At 36.3% G+C, this 20,979-nt stretch overlaps 1 protein-coding gene across 4 annotated transcripts in view; it reads left to right on the top strand.

Annotated features, from left to right (window-relative positions):
- Nucleotides 1–20,979, top strand: part of VPS8 (vacuolar protein sorting 8 homolog (S. cerevisiae)) — a 302,860-nt gene that overhangs the window by 44,711 nt on the left and 237,170 nt on the right. For all 4 annotated transcript variants that reach the window (XM_010853860.1, XM_010853862.1, XM_010853861.1 and 1 more), the window contains 7 exons: nt 4,112–4,192; nt 6,494–6,664; nt 14,252–14,326; nt 15,512–15,547; nt 16,428–16,518; nt 16,945–16,991; nt 18,612–18,701. In XM_010853860.1, the coding sequence (XP_010852162.1) occupies nt 4,112–4,192; nt 6,494–6,664; nt 14,252–14,326; nt 15,512–15,547; nt 16,428–16,518; nt 16,945–16,991; nt 18,612–18,701 (591 nt within the window). The remainder of the gene's footprint in view (nt 1–4,111; nt 4,193–6,493; nt 6,665–14,251; nt 14,327–15,511; nt 15,548–16,427; nt 16,519–16,944; nt 16,992–18,611; nt 18,702–20,979) is intronic.

The raw sequence follows: 20,979 nt of genomic DNA on the forward strand, positions 1-20,979 counted from the left end.
AGTCTGACACTGTTTCCACTGTTTCCCCATCTATTTCCCATGAAGTGGTGGGACCAGATGCCATGATCTTCGTTTTCTGAATGTTGAGCTTTAAGCCAACTTTTTCACTCTCCACTTTCACTTTCATCAAGAGGCTTTTTAGTTCCTCTTCACTTTCTGCCATAAGGGTGATGTCATCTGCATATCTGAGGTGATTGATATTTCTCCCAGCAATCCTGATTCCAGCTTGTGCTTCTTCCAGCCCAGCATTTCTCATGATGTACTCTGCATATAAGTTAAATAAACAGGGTGACAATATACAGCCTTGACGAACTCCTTTTCCTATTTGGAACCACTCTGTTGTCCATGTCCAGTTCATTAATGGCTTACCTACCTACATGTAGTGTGTTTATTAGAAAGCAAGTATCATTGAGCACCTACTATGTCCTTTACATTATAGTGGACACGAGGCAATTGGAGGACGTATAAAACTTAATTTCTTCTTTAAAATAGGTTAAAATATGGTTTGAAAGGCAAAACCAGTATGTTCCCTGCTACTAGCGAGGACAGTTTAAGGACTCTACTATGTGATGAGAATTTAAAACTTGATGTAAGTTCAGAGTATGAAGAGATTTGTATGGATTAGAGAGGCTGTGGAAGACTTTATGAAGGGTACAGGGCAAATACTACAGGAGGGGTGGATATACATATTGGGGAAAATAAGCTGAACTGAAGACACAGAGATAAGAATGTGCCTGTGGAATCTCTTCTTGAGTTTCGTAGCTCAGTGAAGCAAGTGCCTCACTGTCCACCTAGTTTCTCCAGCCTGAGATATAGGAGTTGTCTTTTAGTTGCATTTTTCTCTCTATTCCTGCTCCATCACACATTCTGCTGACTCTAATTTACTTCCTTTTTTGTCTCACCTCTTGCTGCTTCCCTAGCCTAAACCACAGGCATTTCTAACCCAGGCTCTGAAATAGCTTCCTAACTAGTCTTTTGCCTCAGTGTCTTTTTATTTCTTTTTTAAATTGACATATATAGTTGATTGACAGTATTGAGTTAGTTTCTGGTGTATAGCAAAGGGATTCAGTTTATATATATATATATATTCTTTTCCAGCTTTTCCATTGTAGATATTATGAGATATTGAATATAATTTCCTGTGCCTTACAGTAGGACCTTGCTGTTTATCTTTTATCTATAATAGTTTGTATCTGCTTATCCCAAACTCCTAATTTATCCCATTCCCTCTTTCCCCGTGGTAACCATAAGTCTGTTTCCATGTCTGTGAGCCTGTTTCAGTTTTGTAAATAAGTTCACTTGTACCATTTTTTTAGATTCCACATGTGAGCGATATCATGTATTTGTCTTTCTCTGTCTGATTTGCTTAGTATGACAGTCTCCAGGTCCATCCACGGTGCTGCAAAGGCATTGTTTCATTCTCCTTGTGGCTGAGTAACACTGCATTGTATTTATGTACCACATCTTTATCCATTCATCTATTGATGGACATTTAGGATGCTTCCATGTTTTTGGCCTTGGTGTCTTTGCATATGCCAACGTCTCTGCCAGGAAAGCTCTGTGCTCTCTTCAACAGTATCCTAGCTCATGATTAGCATTGCCTTCCCTGACCTACTGATCTCAGTTAGCATTTCCCACTACAAACATCCATAATACCTTCTTTTATAACATTCAGCACTTCTAAAATTCCTTATTTAACATTTTTCTTCATCACTAGACTGAAAGCACCATAAGTCTAAAACCAACCCTACTGCTGTATTCCAAGTACTAGGATAGTACTTAAGTATATAGAAGGCCAGTAACAAGTGTTACAATTAATAACAGGGAGAAGCTTATTGTTGAAAATAAAGTTGAATATATGGATGGATCTAGATTAGAGATTGGCAAACTGTGGCCTGTGGGCCAGACCTGGCTGGCTACTTGATTTTGTGAAGTTTTATTTCATGCCCATTTGGTTATGTCTTATTTATGGCTGCTTTTGCACAATAGTGCAAAACTCAACAGTGGCAGAGTTGAGTAGTTATGACAGAGATTGTATGCTCTGCAGATCCCAAAATATTTACTGTATGGCCTTTTACAGAAAAAGTTTGCTAACCTCTGATCTAGATTGTATAATAATTGCCCTAGATTGGTAAGGGGAAACCATCACAGGTTCTTAGGTAATTAAAGTGATACGATTAAAGTGACATTTTAGGAATAGCACTGTAGATATAGCAAAAAGAACAGATTATAGGAGGTTGGAGGGAAATGAAGGGTTTTGCTCTTGTAATAAAGCAAGTGAGGTCTTTAGACAAGGATGGGTGCAGTGAGAGTTAGGGATGGCATTTTGAAGGAAAGACAAGGTTTTTCATGGGGACTGAAGGACATAAAACATTGCATTTCTGGCTTTGTATTTTAGGAGCATGACGTATTCAAAGAGTTAGGGTTCAGGAAGGATAGTGTTGGGTTGAAAGTGAAGGTGAGACTTGAGTGGTATATTAGGGAATGTTCTCTGGGCAGACTGGCAATCCAGGTCTGGGGTGCAAATGAAAATTCCAGGATCGAGAAGGTAGTTGAAGCTGTGTAAATCAAAAGCAAGAGCATCCATAATGTTGGTGGACACTCGTGTAAGGAAAAGGACAACAAAGGCAATAGAAAGGAGGATCCTATAAAGGCATGTGGAGGTAGGTGGGGAAATAGAACAGTATGGCATCACACAAAAGACGGAGGAGGAGAGGCTTTAGGACATCACTTCTTACGTATATGGTGGCCTTGCCTTCAGTCTTCTTTGATCTCTCTTTGGTATTGGTATTACACTGGAATTGATGATGTCCTGTTCTATTTCAGGCAGGTCACTATATTGTGTCTGTCTTCTTCAGTGCTCTGTCGCCTTGGAGCAGAAATAGAACAAATGATAAGGACAGATGAAGATTATAGAGTGTATACATATGCATATATAAATAAAATAGTAACACTTGAAGTTCTGGGAAATTTCGGGCTGTTTGAGCTATACTAGTTCATGCATTGGAGAAGGAAATGGCAGCCCACTCCAGTGTTCTTGCCTGGAGAATCCCAGGGACGGGGGAGCCTGCTGGCCTGCTGTCTATGGGGTCGCACAGAGTCGCACACGACTGAAGCGACTTAGCAGCAGCAACGGTATCATATTTCAGAAAAGCCTAGTTTTGGTAACTGCAGCACCTTATTTTCCTTTTAATGTACTTTTGTTTTACTTTTTTTTACACCATGCCACTAATCCTATTTTATGCTTTAACTCTGGCTAAATACAGTTATTGATGTGATGAAGTTAGTTTGTTCTGAGTATAACAGAGTGAATATTACATTTGCCAGTACATGCATACCCTGGGGATATTATTGGTTTCTGTTTCAGACCACTGCAATAAAGCAAATACTGCAGTGCAGTGAGTTACATAAGTTGATTGGTTTCCCAGGGCATAGAAAAGTTATGTTTGCACTATATTGTAGTCTTTTAAGTGTGTTATTATCTCTGAAAAAAAGCAGTGTACATACCTTAATTAAAAAATACTTCAGCCAGAAGCTTCTGATTTACCAATAGAACCAAAATTCATAACTTGAGAGATTAGTCTTAGATTTCAATCATTACCTTGTTGAAAAAAAAAAAATACTTCATTGCTTAGAAAAAGCCAAAACAATTACAATAGTAACATCAAAGATCACTAATCACGGATTACTATAACAAATAATACTGAAAAAGTTTGAACTACTGCAAAAATTACCAAAATGTGACACAGAGACAGGAAGCAAGTGAGCAAATGTTGTTGGAAAAATGGTGTCAATAGATTGATGCAAGGCTGCCACAGTTTGTAAAACACACAATATCTGGAAGCACAATAAAGTGAAGTGCATTTAAAACAATGGTATGCCTAAACAGACAGCTTGACCACTGACCAGGTATACCATGGATTATACCAGATATACTACATACACTTGTGAGTGATTTATTTCATTTGTTTAATAGTTACTTTAGTTATCAGTATTTGTTTTACCCATATTCTGAATGGAAATCATGTTCTAGGTGGATTGACTAGGTGAGAAACTTTTAAAGTGTCTCAAACAGTAGCTGATATTCAGGTTGTTTTTATTTCATCATCAGGTTAAGAGAGACGAATCTGGAGCGATACATGTTACTAAGCAAAAGCATCTTCACCTATACTATGACCTCATCAACTTTACTGTGAGTATTATTGAAACGAAATACCCCCATTTACTTTATGTAATTGTTTTGAGTCCATGTTATGTTAAGGCTCCCAGGATTTTTGCCATAAACCATGATCTTTGCTGCTGTTGCTGCTAAGTCGCTTCAGTCGTGTCTGACTCTGTGCAACCCCATAGATGGCAGCCCACCAGGCCCCACTGTCCCTGGGATTCTCCAGGCAAGAACACTGGAGTGGGTTGCCATTTCCTCCTCCAGTGCATGAAAGTGAAAAGTGAAAGTGAAGTCACTCAGTCATGTCCAACTCTTAGCGACCCCATGGACTGCAGCCTACCAGGCTCCTCTGTCCATGGGATTTTCCAGGCAAGAGTACCATGACCTTTAGGATCATATAAAATGTGGACAGAAGTGAAGTCCTGCTTGTACTGAAAAAAGTCTTGACATTGGTGTGATGCCACATATTATTTTTATTGTCCTTCAGCCCGCTGAACACTGGCAAGATCACCAAAAGTTTTCTTTAATATCTTGAATAGCTCAAAGGGTAGATCAGAATAATTTCTTCAGGATCATTGCCAGGCTTTCTTTGTAAACACATTTTGGTACTTCTGAGTATGTCCTTATTGGTTCAGGAGATACTATTTTCTTGTGGCTAAAAACTTTGCAGAGTTCTCTCTCTACCATGCATTTCGGTCCTAAGCAACCTTTGGGTTTTAAAAAAAAAAGATGATTTCCTTTCATATCAATTTTTAAAATAGATGATTTATTAATTTAGTTGCACATTGCTTTTTAAATCTTACAAACTTGATTTAGAAATAACACTGTTTTCCCATATACATTTCATGAAATAATTTTGTTCAACCTCTTCCCATGTGTATTAGACTTCAGTGTTTTGTCATTACCAGAATCCCTTGTGGAACTGTCTGACATATTTGTCTAGAATTCATCATCGTCACTTGCATTTAAGATGTTTGAGGTACATCTCTAAACATCTGCGTATGATTCTGTCCCTGGAAAAAATTTCCCAACCACAAGTAGCCATTCTAATAGTAGGACAGTGGGTGTTTTTCATTTGTCCTGTGACATGTTTATGATGTGACCCCTAACCACATTGCTTTGTAAGTTACCTTTAAAAGGCTTGTTTACAACATGTCAACAATTAAAATAGTGAGAGTCTAATCCCAAGAATAATTGCTAAACATGCTAACATTCTTGGTCATTCTTTCTCTTAACCAGGTGACCTTTGAAAGCCTGTAAAAGCTAGCACTAAGTTTGTAGAAGACTAAATAATGTGTCTTTCTGAATGGTACTTTGTTTCTCAAAGTGATCAAGAGAGCACATTACAAAAGTTCTTTGTAAAGGGTTTGAGTGTCAAACTCTGTTTTCTGAGAGACAATGTTTTTTTGAAAAACCAAACCCTTCCCTTATGGCAGCCACTACACTGATAAAGTATATATACATGTAGCATAGTTAAAATAGAAAAATTGATCCATTTTCAACTTGATTGTTTTTGATTGTTATTTGATTATGCAAATAATTTCTGAGATGGGAAGAGATCATATAAATAAACCAAAACTAATATCAGAGAAAGTGTAGGGGAAATACTTTGTTCTGGCTAATTTAGAATTCTAATTGTGCAGATTTTAAGACTTCATTTATTTCTTGGGGAGGAATTGAGAATTTTCAAAAAATATTTTGAAAATAAATTTTATATATAACCCAAGAAATTTAATCAAAATGACATCCTTTAGCAGATTTTAACATTATTATTACTTTAAAAATTGTAATAGTACTTATTAACAAATATTCAGACTATATACAGAAATAGAGCAAAGAACTCTGCTATAATTTGTAGGTGAAGGAAATATATATTTTTAAAATAGTTTCCATTTTAAAATATGTAATACTTAAATGCTAATGATCATTCTTTGACCAGCTAGGTTTATGAGGGTTCGCCATTTTGTTTGATTAATGTCAGAAACACTGGAAATGCAAAGTTGGTCACTTTTAAGTTATTGTGTCAATGTACTACCTTTAAAAAATTTTGATAAAAAACAGTTTATCTGATAATATCTATTAAGGCTCTTAGTTAGCCTTCTTTTACATTATGAATCACTTTAATACCATCAGAACTGTATGCTGTGTACCTGCTGTTCTTTGGGCTGGTACTGAGTAGTTCTTGCTGTGATTGTGTTGTCATCACCTGATTGATTAAATGGTTAAGGTCCTCAACGTCATTTAACTGAGTGGCCAAGCTTTCTTCTCGTCCTGGATGGTGATGTGGGATGGGCCTCACTCTTGTGTTTCTGTGTGCTTGAATTACAGTGGATAAACTCACGCACAATTGTGCTCTTGGACAGTGTAGAGAAGTTGCATGTGATTGATCGGCAAACTCAGGAGGAACTGGAAACAGTGGAGATCTCAGAAGTTCAGTTGGTCTATAATAGCAGCCATTTCAAATCACTAGCCACTGGAGGAAACGTGAGCCAGGCACTGGTAAGGGTAATCCATTATTTTAGTATTGTTTTGATAAACTTGATATTTTGTTGTTGCTTTATTTTAAGAATTCTGAGGAGTTATCTGTATGTCTTGATGTTTCTTTGAAAACCACTAACTAGGTTAAAGTGGATGTGAATTTATTTGTAAGTATTCAAGAATGTGAATTAAAACAATAATTCCTGTTACCTTCTATTCAGAAATGTGACTAATACCAAAGAATTTTAACTTTTATACTAAAAATAATGAAGTGAAATTTAAAGTTCATAAGAGAGAAATTGTAAAAGCAAGATATTTTAGAAAGTTTTATATGGTGACAACAAACCTGATAGATTTAAGGAACTAAAGACTACAGAGACAAGTAGCTTGTAAGGCTTTGGAAGTATATGGATAATTGCTAAAGACTTGAACAGGTATGAAGACTCTGGTCATTGAAAGGCAAAGAGAGCTTTGAGAGAAAAATTCTTTAGGAATGGGAGATAGATGAAATGTAGGAGTCTGCAGATAAGGAAGACCTAAAAGTTATTTTAGTATTAATTTTACTATATTTTAAGCAATGACAATGGCATTTAGCAGTTTATACAGGTGTGTGTGCCAAGTCTTTCCGACCCTATGGATTGTAGCCTGCCAGGCTCCTCTGTCCCTGGGATTGTCCAGGCAAGAATACTGAAGTGGGTTGCCATGCCCTCCTCCAGGGGATCTTCCCAACCCACATCTCTTATGTTTCCTGCATTGGCAGGGGGGTCCAGTTCGATTCCTGGGTCGGGAAGATCCACTGGAGATGGGATAGGTTACCCACTTCAGTATTCTTGGGCTTCCCCTGTGGCTCAGCTGATAAAGAATCCACCTGCAATGCAGAATACCTGGGTTCAATCCCTGGGTTGGGAAGATCCCCTGAAGAAGGGAAAAGCTACCCACTCTAGTATTCTGGCCTAGAGAATTCCATGGACTGTATAGTCCATGGGATCACAAAGAGTTGGACAGGATGAAGCAACTTTCACTTCACTCTTAACCACTAGTGGCACCAGGGAAGCCCATTTACATATGTAGTTTATAGTTAAATTACTTGAAATTGTCATCTCATGTTTCCTAAGTCAGTAATATTTAAGCAGGAAATTTAGACTCTTGTGGAGCTTCTCTGTATAATTTCTTGGAAAAAAATAGTAGTGAAGGTCTTATTTATGAGTGTCTCCAGCATAGTATCTAGCCATTGCTCAAATCTCCCTGAGATATTAGAACTTCAGAGCATAAATATATGTGGAAGAGTTTTCCAGTATTTTCAGAATTTAGAAACTAGGAAAATCCAGAAGAAGAAATGGTAATTCAATAGAATTCACTAGGTTAAGAATAATTACTGTCCCACACTTAGTTTCTTTTGTCTGGAAGTGTAAAAGTGTCAGTCACTCGGTCATCTGACTCTTTGTGACCTCATGGACTGTAGCCTACCAGGCTCCTCTGTCTGTGGAATTTCCCTGGCAAGAATACTGGAGTGGGTAGCCATTTCCTTCTCCAGGGGATCTTCCTGACCCAGGGATCAAACCTGGGTCTCCCACATGGAAAGCAGATTCTTTTCCGTCTTAGCCACCAGGGAAGCCCCCAAATCAGCTCTCCCTGACTCCTGGCAACTGTGGCATAGTGGTGGTGGTGGCAGTCTGAGTGATTATTAAAAACACTGATAGACTTTGAACTTGTGCTTTCAGCCATGATGGAATAGTGGGGACTGGATTTGCTCTCCTGTCTGGGGAAAAAGAAAAATCACGGAAAAAAACCAAAAAACAAAAACAGTCATTTTCAAGATATTAGTGAACTTGAAAATAGAACAATAGAATCTATCCAAAATGAAACAGAAAAAAAATTAAGAAAAAAAAAAAAGTGTTAGTGACCAGTGAGGTAGCATGAAGTAGCCTAATGTGTAGTAGAAATCTCTGAAGGAGAGGAGAGAAAAAATTAGAAGAAATAATGGTCAAAAACTTTCCAAAACAATAAACTCAGAATTTCAAGAAGCTCAGTGAACCCAAACACAAGTAAAATGAACAGATTGATTCAAATGAATTGGAAAGAGGAAATATTAGAGCAGGCAGAGGAAAAAGACACATTAAATGCAGAGGATCAGCAATAAGTGTAAGAGCAGATTTCTCATCTGCCATAATCTGCAGTAGTCTCCAGAGAAGATACACCAAATGGCCAAAAAGCAGATGACAGGATATTCAACATCATTAATCATTATGGAAATGCAAATCAGAATCACAATGAGTTACCACTTCATGCCTCCCAGGATAGCTGTAATCAAAAAGAGACAATAACAACTGTTGACTACAATGCAGAAAAATTGGAACATTCATATTTTGCTTGTTGGACGTGGTGCAGTCACTGTAGAAAACATTTTGGCAGTTCCTCAAAATATTAAAGATTCCATGTGATAGAGCAGTTCTATTCCTAGCTAGCTACTCAAGAGGAATGAAGCCGTATTGCCACAAAAACACTTGTACACAGATGTTCATAGCAGTATTATTCATAATAGCTAAAAAGTCAAAACAGTCAAAATGTCCATCAGCTGATAAATGGATAAGCAAAATGTGGCATGTCCATGTAGTAGAATGCTATTCCTCAATTTAAAAAATGAACTATTGACACATGTTACAACATGGATGAACCCCAGAAATACTGTGTTAAGTGAAAGAAGCCATATGGAAAGACCATGTATTGTTTGATTCTGTTTATATGAAATGTCCAGAAAAGGTAAATTTATAGAGACAGATTAGATTAATAGAACTGGAACTAAGAGTGGGAATGAGAATTGACTGGAAGTGGGTAAAAGTTACCTTTGTGGAGTGATGGAAATATTCTGAAATTGGATTTTGGCGATGGTTGAACAACTGTACATTTACCAAAATGTTATTGTATACTTAATGAGTGAATTTTATGGTATGTAAACCTTAATATTGTCATTTAACAAAAGAAGTTGACTGTTTAAAACAAAAGTAATGGTATTTTGTGGTACATACTTAATGCTATGCAGAAGTAATAGGATGACGGAAATAGTACATAGCAGGGAGTGGGGAGAAGGAAGTATAGTACTGTAAAGTTCTTAACATTATACATCAAATTGTATATTATGTAAATGTACACTGAGATTAGTTAAAGCTGCATATTATAAACACTAGAGTAGTCACTGAAAAAGTATCCCTTTATAAGTCAATAGTAGCAAAAAACTGGATGTTAAAAAATATTCAATGAAGCATAAAAAAAGAAGAGGTAGTACAGGTGGAAAACAATAAAATAATCTAAATCCAACTGTATCAATAATTATAGAAAATGGAAGATGTCTAAACATTTCAGTTGAAAGGCAGGGATTGTCATACTGGATTTAAAAAAAAAGCAGGACCAACTCTATGCTGTCTACAAAAAGCTCTTATTAAATACAAAGTCATAGATAAGTTAAAAGTAAGAAGAAAGAAAAAGACATATTGTGCAAATACTAAGAATAGCTATTTTAATATCAGATTAAGTAGATTTCTGAGTAGGCAATATTGCCAGAGATAAAGAGAAATTTCAAATTGATAAAAAAATTAATTCATCAAGAAGTCATAATAATCTTAAAGGCTTAAGCACCCAGTAACAGACCTTCAAAATATATGAGACAATAACAAATCTAAAAGGAGAAACAGACAAATCCACAATTAGAGTTTGCAAAATTCAAAACTCCTTTATTAGTAATTAATAGAATAAGCAGACAGAAAACCATCAAGGGTATACAGAAGACTTAAAAAGAATTATTGACCAACTTGATATAACTGATATTTGTAGAATATTCCACCCAGCAAAAGTAAGTTACAAACTTTCTCAAGTGCAGATGGAGCATCCAATAAATTATATGCTAGGCCATAAAGCAAAGAACAGTAAATTGTTGAAAGAATCATCAGGGTAAATCTGGAGAAAATGCAAATATTTGGAAATTAAGTAGCACCTTTATAAATAACCCATAAGTCAAAGAAGAAATCTCAAAGGAAGTTATAATATATTTTGAACTAAATGAAAGTGAAAATGCAGCATATAAAAATCTGTGGTCTTAGACAGCTCATACAGCTCAGCATTTTTACACAAAACAAAGCAGAAGATCTAAAAAGACATTTCTCCAAAGAAGACACACAGATGGCTCATAGGTACATGAAAGATTGCTCATTATTAGAGAAATGCAAATCGAAACAACACGAGGTATCACCTCACACCAGTCAGAATGGCTAGCATTCAAGCATCTGCAAATAATCAATGCTGGAGAGAGTTAGAGAAAAAGGAACCCTCCTGCACTGTTGGTGGAAATGTACATTGGTCCAGTCACTATGGAGAACAATATGGAGGTTCCTTAAAATGGTAAAAATAGAGTTACCATATGATCCATCAATCCACTGCTGGACATATATCCAGAAAAAACTATCATTCAAAAAGATACATGCAGTCTAATGTTCATAGCACTGTTTACAATAGCCACGACGTGTTGTGTGTACATGGAAGCAACCTAAATGTTCATCGATAGATGAATGGATAAAGAAGATGTGGTGTATATATATACACACACAGACACACAGTGGAATATTACTCAGCTATAAGAATACCAGATACAGCAATATAAATGTACCTAGAGATTATCATACTAAAGTAAACCAGAGAAAGACCAATATCATATGATATAACTCATATGTGGAATTAAAAAAAAAGATGCAAATAAATTTATTTACAAAAACAGAAACAGGCTCATAGACATAGGAAAACAAACATGGTTACCAAAGGAGAGAGCGGGGAGGGATAATTAGGAATTTGGGATTAATATATGCACACTACTATATCTAAAATAGGTAACCAACAGGGACCTACTGTATAGCACAGGGAACTGTATTCAATATTTTATAATAATCTATAAGGGAAAAGAATCTGAAAAAGAATGTATATATGTAAAATAACTGAATCACTTTGCTGTACACTTAAACTAACACAACATTGTAAATTAATGTAAAAAAAAATCTGGAGTCTATAAGTCTATTTGAGGGTAATTTATAGCTTTAAATGGGCTTCCCTGGTAGCTCAGCTGGTAAAGAATCCACCTGCAATGTAGGAGAACCCAGGTTGATTCCTGGGTCAGGAAGATCCCCTGGAGAAGGAATAGGCTACCCATTCCAGTATTCTTGGGCTTCCCTGGTGGCTCAGTTGGTAAAGAATCCGCCTGCAATAGGGAGACCTGGGTTGGATACCTGGGTTGGGAAGATCCCCTGGAGAAGGGAATGGCTACACACTCCAGTATTCTGACCTGGAGAATTCCATGGACTATATAGTCCATGGGGTCACCAAGAGTTGGACACGACTGAGTGACTTTTACTTTCACTATAGCTTTAAATAACTTTTAAAAATCTCAAATTTGTAACCTAAGTCTCTATCTTAAAGAAACAGAGAAGAGCAAATAAATTGGAAATATATTAAAAAGAAATAACAAAAGTGAACACAAATCAGTTAAATAGGAAATGGACAAACAGTAGAGAAAATCAAAGAAAATAAAACTTGTTTTTTTAAAAGATAAATAGATAAAACACTAATGAGAGTAATTCAGAAAAAAGGTGCAGTTACTAATATCATACTGAGAGAGATAAAATCACTGTGTAGTCTGAAAATATTAAAAAGATAAATAACTTTATGCCTAAAAATTAAACAATTTTAGATGAAGTGGAAAAATTCTTTGAAAGGTACAGATTACTAAAGCTGACCAAGAAGAAATAAAAATCTAAGGGGTTGTATGTTAGTTTGATTTCCTGCAAAGAAAATCCAGGCTTAGATAGCTTCACTAGTAAAGTCTATTATAATAAAGGAAAAAATATCAATTTTACATAAAAATCTTTTTAAAAATAGAGGAAAAGGGAGCACATAATTCTTTTTATGATATCAGCTTACCTCTGATAATAAAACTGAAGACATTGCAATAAAGTATAATACAGACCGATGACCTCATGAGCATAGAAGCAAAAATCTGTAAAATAGTAGTAAATCAGCAATGTATGAAAAGCGGAATCGTTATCAAATGGTATTTATCCAAGTCACACCCGGCTGGTTTAACATTCAAAAGTCAATGTAATTCACTATGTTAAGTTTATTGTAAAAGAAAGGTCATAATACCATCTCAAAAAACATAGAAAAAGCATTTCACAAAATTCAGTATCCGTTTCTGATAAAATTCTTAGCAAACTAGGAATAGAAGTAGAAGGGAGCTTCTTCGGCTTGATTAAAAAGAACATCTACAAAAATCCTAGCACTAACATTGTACTTAAATTTAAAGTGGTACTGCCAGAAACCCAGACTAAAAAAAAATGCAAAACCCTGATTCTGATCTTCTAGAGGAAATATAGAAGCAGAGGAACATGTTAAAAGATTCCACTGGGATGCCATTAGCAAAATTCAGATAGTAGGAAACTCACATGAATAAGTGTTCCAGTGTCCTCAACAAATAAACTGCATGGAAAGTAAAGGACTGTGAGAGAGAGAGGCACACTGACTCTTAAGAGATGTATCAGCCTGCTTCAGTGTGTGGCCCTTATTTGAGTCTTGACTTAACAAATGAAATGTAGAAACAAAGAATAAAAATCTCAGTAACGTTTGACATTTATGAGGCAATCTGAAATCCAAACACTGATCAGATATTTGATATTGAGGAATGATTGTTAATTTTTAAAAGTCTGTCAAGGAAATTATGGTTATGTTAAAAAGGATTTATTATGCATAAACTGAATTTTTGTAAATGAGATGTTCAAATCTGAGATTCATTTCAGAATTATTACTGTGCTATAAAGGAGTCAGTGGAAATTGTAGATGAAACAAGATTGAGCTTATAATTAATGAAGCTAGTTACTGGATACATTGGGTTCATTATTTTATTCTGTCGACCTTTGTATATATTTTTATAATTTCGTAAGAAAAATGACTAGTTATCAGTTCTTGACCACGTCTGTTTTGGAAGATTTATAAATGCTACTGTATTTAAGCCTCTCAGAAACTGCATGGTTTTCAAAGATGGAAAAACATAGTGTCAGAACTTTGAAACTTGTTTAAACTCTGTCACCTAGTAGGTGACAGAGCCTAAATTTGCAACCCAGATTTGTCAGGCAGTAAGTCTTGTTTCTATTTGCTGGGCTGTGCTGACTTTCATATACTGCACTGCTTCATCTTCCTGTTTACTTTTGCGTTTTTTGTTGATATTTATTTCAAAGAACTTGGAGGTATCATTTCAATTAGCCCTATTCTTTGACAGAAGCAGTGATTGCCTGTCATCCGGTAGTGGGCAGGTTGCAAGTTTTTCTTCGGGTTTAGAAGTTGCCATGTTCCTCCGTTTTTTGCATTTCTCTGAAAGATAAAAAGACCATATACAAGCAGAGAACTACTTTCTGCACTTTGTCTTTTCTGCCACTTCCACAGACAGAGTGGCACTGGACTGACATTTTCCCCCCCCTCACTTACAGGATGAAACTATATTGTCTCTGTATTCTACATTCTTGAAAATTTGAGACTTCTAATGCATGTAGTGTTTTACCTTTAAATTTTTTTTTTTAGGCTTTGGTTGGAGAGAAGGCTTGCTATCAATCCATAAGTAGCTATGGTGGTCAGATCTTTTATTTGGGAACAAAAGTAAGTTCTTCCACTTTGTGACTTGGTGTGCGTTTGTGTCAGGAGAGTTGGGGCTGAAGGAGGTTGCTGGTAAAGACAGCAGTACATTACAAAGTGAATACTGATCAGCAGTAATTGAAAACTTTGAAGGGTTAGATGATCATGATGTTTAACTAATTTTTTAAAAGATTGCCCCTTAGTTTTATTATAGGTTATTAGAAGATAGTGAATATAGTTCTCTGTACTGCACAACTAATTAATTTCCTCTACTTTTAGACATACTATATTTTTACCTTTGTTTAGGTTCTGGTTAATAATAGGATGCGTATTTTCTTTATTCAGAGGTATACTTTCTCAATCTTCCTTCACAATTATGTTTTCATGACCAGGAAGATAACTCTATTATATATTTTTGTCATGTAATTAAGATGTGCTTTAGCTTAGATCAGCTTGTGTTCACTCGCTCGATTGTGTCCAACTCCTTGCGACCCCATAGACTGTAGCCCGCCAGGCTCCTATGTCCATGGGATTTCCCAGGCAAGAATACTGGAGTGGGGTTGCCATTCCCTCCTCTAGGGGATCTTCTCAACCCAGGAACTGAATCCGCATTTGGCAGGCGGATTCTTTACCACTGTACCACCTGGGAAGCCCTAGATCAGCTTAGGGTATATTATTAATAAAATGCATTGAGATATTTGACTTAGAATAGGAACTTTTTGTATATCAATTTGTCCCTTTTGTTTTTTTAACTTTTTGTTTATTAATTTGTTTTTGTTTTTTAAAGCTTGTTGTCTATCAGTTTGCTCCTTGTTTTTTTTTTAACTTAGCATGGAAAAGCTTAGCACGTTGGGAGACTGGATTTTCGTTCTTTGTCCATGGAATGAACCCCTTGGATAGACTTATTCACTTTTAAATGTTTGATGTACTCTTTTTTTTTTATTGTCCACGTCACATGGCATGTAGGATCTTAGTTCCCCAACTACGGAGCAAACCTGCCTGCAGTAGAAGCATGGAGTGTTAACCACTGGACTGCCAGCGAAGTCCCTGTTTTACTTTTTAATGTGGGCTCTTGAACGACCCTTTACTTTTAAGTGTAATATGAAATATTTTTACTTAGATGTACAATGAGATGTAGAACTGAGACAAATGTGTCTCTCAAGTAAGTCTCTTGGAGATGATAAGTCTAATTTCCTTCTCGTTTTCTAGTCTGTTTATGTGATGATGCTGAGGAGCTGGAGGGAGGTGAGTTCAGAGTAATTTTATATATTAGCACTATTGAATTGCACACATCTTAGCATTTTTTGACTTTGCAGAAAGATTATTTGGATTTGTGCTTTTTAATTTCAGAAGTGTACATCAAAGCCATTCTATCATATACTTGATTTGATAAAACTGACCAACTCCCTGATAAGGTTTGGCTATGTATATAGAAAATTCAAAATACCAGTGGTATAAAAGATCTTTCAGCAGCAGTAACAGCAGTCTGGAGGTACACAGTCTGTGGCTAATATGGCAGCTCCATGGTCTTTGTCATACTACCCTATATATATAAAAAAAAAAAATGTCACCTTTCTTGTGTATGGATTCTAGTCTCAAGGTCATTTTATGTTCCAGTATAACTGCCGGAGCTCCAGCTGTTACGGAGGAACAGAAGAGAAGGCTGGCCCTGACCTTTTAAGGTCACAATCCAGAAATGTCCAAATAACACTTCCTCTTATCATTGGCCAGAAGTTGGTCACATGGCCCCAGGTGGCCACAGGAGAGTCTTAGAAATGTCCTTTAGCTGTCTAACGGTTTATTGCTATCTCAAACAAACTTGGAATTTGTTATGAAGGAGGAGGGATTGAATGGATATTGTGGCAATTAGCTGTTTCTGCTCCAGCAACATTCTAGCTGTTTCCTCTTTTCAGGTTTAGGCTGTAGCTCCTTATACCAACTTATACAGTCACTGTACTATCCAGTGCTTTATGAAATTGTTTTCCTTGGAAATAAGATAGTCACATGGTTATTATAATTTTAGCTAATAAGCAACAACTTCTGTAAAGACACTAGGTAGAATAGGAATTTTTACTGGTGATTGGTCAGACAAAGGGGTGTGGTTTCTCTCATTTATTCATTTTAGAGAGTGGATCACCTCTTGAAACAAGACTGTCTTACAGAAGCTTTGGCTCTGGCATGGTCTTTCCATGAAGGAAAAGCAAAAGCAGTAGTAGGTAAGTCAACAGAACACTGGTGTAGTAGGTACTGCTTTTCTGGAGCAGAGAAAATGAATAATATTAATCATTCACAGAATACTTTTGACTTAGTGTTCAAGTGTTTTATAAGCAAGATGTTATCAGACCTTACAGATTTTCAGGAAAAAAGGTTAATGACAAATACAGGATATAGAATTTTAAATGTCACTTTTAAAATTCATTTCATAAGGAAAACTTAACTGTTAGAACAAAAGGAAAGTACACTGACATGCTGTCTGGGCCAGTTGATGGGAGGTGTTCCTGTTATGGCATATTACCCAATATTTTGTTACCTAGATTTGTTATATCTATTGTTAGCATAGGTTATCAATAGAAGACCAGAGCAATTTCACTCCTGAAGATGTGGATTAACTTCGGATTTATGTGGGTTTTGCTTCTCTGCAGGGTTATCAGGGGATGCCAGTAAGCGAAAGGCTATTGTTGCAGATCGGGTGAGTATTTTAATAGGGTTTTTACTGGGGTACATCTTGGACGTGATTAGGTAAATGACTACAGTCAAGAAGAGAGTGTATAAAAAAGCAAATCAGATGATAATTCCTTGGTTGTTACTGTGAATGCTTTTGTAAATTCCTTCTTAGCGCCTTTTCTTTTTTCCCTTGCTCACTCTTTAATGAAGATTATAAATAGTGAAATAGCCAGAAGACAGCAGACAGGAGGAAGAAGAAAACCCAGGGATCTGGATTGTTTCTGAACTTATTGTAGCCCATAGGATGCTGACATTTGTTATAAACTGATAAGTAATAATGAGAAATACTATATGTGCAAATATTTGTATTGCCTGAGGTAGCAAAGATGGCTGATGTTTATTATTATTGTTCAGTTCAGTCTCTCAGTCATGTCCGATTCTTTGTAACCCCATGAACCACAGCACGTTCTGTCCATCAACAACTCCTGGAGTTTACCCAAACTCATGTCCATTGAGTCGGTGATGGCCATCCAACCATCTCATCCTCTGTCGTCCCCTTATCCTCCTGCCCTCAATCTTTCCCAGCATCAGGGTCTTTTCAAATGAGTCAGCTCTTCGCATCAGGTGGCCAAAGTATTGGAGTTTCAGCTTCAATATTAGTCCTTCCAATGAACACCCAGGACTGATTTCCTTTAGGATGGACTGGTTAGGTCTCCTTGCAGTCAAAGGGACTCTCAAGAGTCTTCTCCAACCCCACAGGTCAAAAGCATCAATTCTTCGGGGCTCAGCTTTCTTTATAGTCTGACTCTGACATCCATACATGACTACTGGAAAAACTATAGCCTTGACTAGACTTATCTTTGTTGGCAAAGTAATGTCTCTGCTTTTCAATATGCTGTCTAGGTTGGTCATAACTTTTCTTCCAAGGAGTAATTGTGTTTTAATTTCATGGCTGCAGTCACCATCTGCAGTGATTTTGGAGCCCCCAAAAATAAAGTCTGCCACTGTTTCCATGTCTGTTTGCCATGAAGTGATGGGACTGGATGCCATGATCTTTGTTTTCTGAATGTTGAGCTTTAAGCTGTTAATTAGCATTAATATGGCTAATGTTAATATTTAATACTAGCTTTGTTTTCCTAGTCTAGGCTTGCCTGAATTCATTTACTGTTGTCATTCCTCCCCCTATTTATTGTGCAAATGCATTGGTAAAAATTAGATTCCAAATTAGTATAAACATTTAGAAAACATATACAGAAACTGGTCATTCCAAAGACTTATAAATGATTCTCTTAGTTTCTGGTAGGAAGAATTGCCTGTATGTGTTCTTTAGGGAAAGATCTATGTAGAGGATAACTGAAGAGGTAAACGTCAACATTTTATTTCATTTTTATTTCACACTAATGCCATCTGGAACCTGGAGGTATTTATTAGGAAAGATTAACAAATTGGTACTAACCCTGAGCCTGAAAGAAATTAGGCTGGGGTTAAAAAATGGGGAAATAAAGCCACTAAAATTTTAAATTGTATTTTTTCATAAAATAGCCAAGCCTGATTCTGTATTATTTAAGATCATATATATTAAGATGACATATATTAAGTATTACAAAGCTTTAGAGACATATTTTAATTACTGTTTTCCTTCCAGATGGTAGAAATCCTATTGCATTATGCAGACCGAGCTCTAAAAAAGTGCCCAGACCAGGGAAAAATCCAAGTGATGGAGCAACATTTTCAGGTACACATTTGCAAGTGCTTCTAATAGACATTACTATGAACAGGTCTAGTACTGGTCTTTGATATTATTTGAGAATGGAACTTTCATCTTTTGCTTAAACATTTTTCAGTATTCAGAGATTTATTACAGGGTTTGTGGAACATCTCAGTTATTAAAATTTGAAGTAACAGGTGTACAGACACATGGGAACAGATGAGTAAAATGTTGTGGGGTGTCAGTGCTTAGGTACTTGGTGCTTCATGGAAGGAACAGATGTGTGTATGAGGGTGCATACCTGTGAATTGATGCCTTACACCTTGCTGATGACTAACACTTCTGTTGACTTGTTGGACAAGTGGACTACCAAGGTTTAAATTTAGTTCTCTTAGGAGCACCTGTGATTCAAGAATAGGTACATTGCCAAAAAATTATGATCTCTTAAATATACTAATAAAAAACCTTCAGTTTCTCTTGAAACTCTGAAAATAGAAGTCAAGGAATGATTTAAAGATCTGCACAGTGTTTATTATGAGAGTATTTACCATTTGCAATCATCTCAAAGTATATTTGTTGGGAATCTGTTTCTTCTTCTTCACTCTGAGGTCTTGCTCCCCTCCCCCTGTCTCCTCTCTCAACAAATATTTGAGGGTCTGGTATAGCAGTCAGCAAACATTTTCTAAAAAGGGCCAGATGGTAAAATTTAAGCTTTGTGGGGTACATATGGTCCCTGTCACACGTTCATCCATGTGATTTTTTTTTTTTACTTGTTTTTAAACAACACTTTAGAAATGTAAAAACCATTCGTAGCTGGGAGCCATTCAAAAACAGGCTGTGGACAGGACTTGGCCCATGGGTCAAAGTGTGCAGCCTCTGGTCTAATATGTTCTAGGCACTGGACGATAGTGTGCAAAAGATGTGCGCTCCTTGTTATCTTGAAGTTAATAGTCTAGTCAAAATAACTTTTCTTATGCACATTACTGGACATATTTAGAAGAAATATAGGGTTTTGGAGTTGGAGGAGCAGACACAGCTCATATGTTTTTATGTTTGCATTTGATGCTCTTAACTTTGGAAGACAAGAGTAGATACGGCAGTGAACAGTTGGAGGGTATCAGAGCAGGATTTGGTTTCCTGAACTGTACTATTGAATGCCATAGTAGTGGGCTTCTAGCAAAGTAACATTTATTACCTTGTGGCTCACTGAATTTGTAGTGAAGAAGAGAAAGGAGCTTATATAAGGTTATAGAAATAGATAAGCTAGGAGGAAAACATATGGCAGAGAGAAAGCATTTGGGGACAGAACTATTTAGGAATAGTACCTGGTATATAAATGATTTTGTATATCAGTACAGTATATAGAGAAAAGCAAACTCAGCATTTTAACAAGAGAATATCTGTTATCAAGAAGTGGTAGGATGGTATTCATGTAAGAACTCTGGTTGTTGGAAGGTGTACTTTGGTGAAAAGGAACATCCAATAGGGCATGCTTAGAGGGGTTAATGAGGAAGATGTGTGTGTGTGTGCGTGTGTACACATGGCATGCGTGTGAATATACACATAAGGTGGAAACCACTTTGTTGGGGAAGAACCTGGTAGAGAGCTATAAAAGAAAAAAGGAATGAAAAGTGATATTCTGACAGAGAAATATTAAGGAATCAGCATGACAGGGACTGTAGATGATGGTTTCTAAAACAGATTTTAAAATTTACTGAGAAACAAATCATGGTAGTAATGTTTTCTTTAACCACCTAGATATTTGTCAGAAGTTTAATTCTGCTAAAAGAATATCTAATAAAATTTTGATTTATTAATCACTTAGCCTCATAGGCAGTAAAGATAACAGTGGTGGGAATCATTATTCTGAATTTACTTTTTATCAATGATTGGGGAAGTAGAAGGGATAAACTACTGATAGAAAAATTATCTCATTATTTTAAAGGTTATAATAACATCTCATGAGGAAAAATAACATTGTGAATCCTGTATTTTAGAAAGCAGATATTTCAGCAAAACAAATATGGGAACAGTCTCATGGTTATAGGCCAAAATACTAATATACCCCTAAATACTAATAGATTCACAAAGAACAGGAATTTTTTTTTTTTAACTTTTTATTTTGTATTGCTGCTGCTGCTAAGTCGCTTCAATCGTGTCCGACCCTGTGTGACCCCATAGACGGCAGCCCACCAGGCTCTCCCATCCCTGGGATTCTCTAGGCAAGAATACTGGAGTGGGTTGCCATTTCCTTCTCCAATGCATAAAAGTGAAAAGTCAAAGTGAAGTCGCTCAGTCGTGTCCG

This window comes from Bison bison, unplaced genomic scaffold (genome assembly GCF_000754665.1).
Source record: "Bison bison bison isolate TAMUID 2011002044 unplaced genomic scaffold, Bison_UMD1.0 scf7180017864333, whole genome shotgun sequence".
NCBI classification, from domain to species: Eukaryota; Metazoa; Chordata; class Mammalia; order Artiodactyla; family Bovidae; genus Bison; species Bison bison.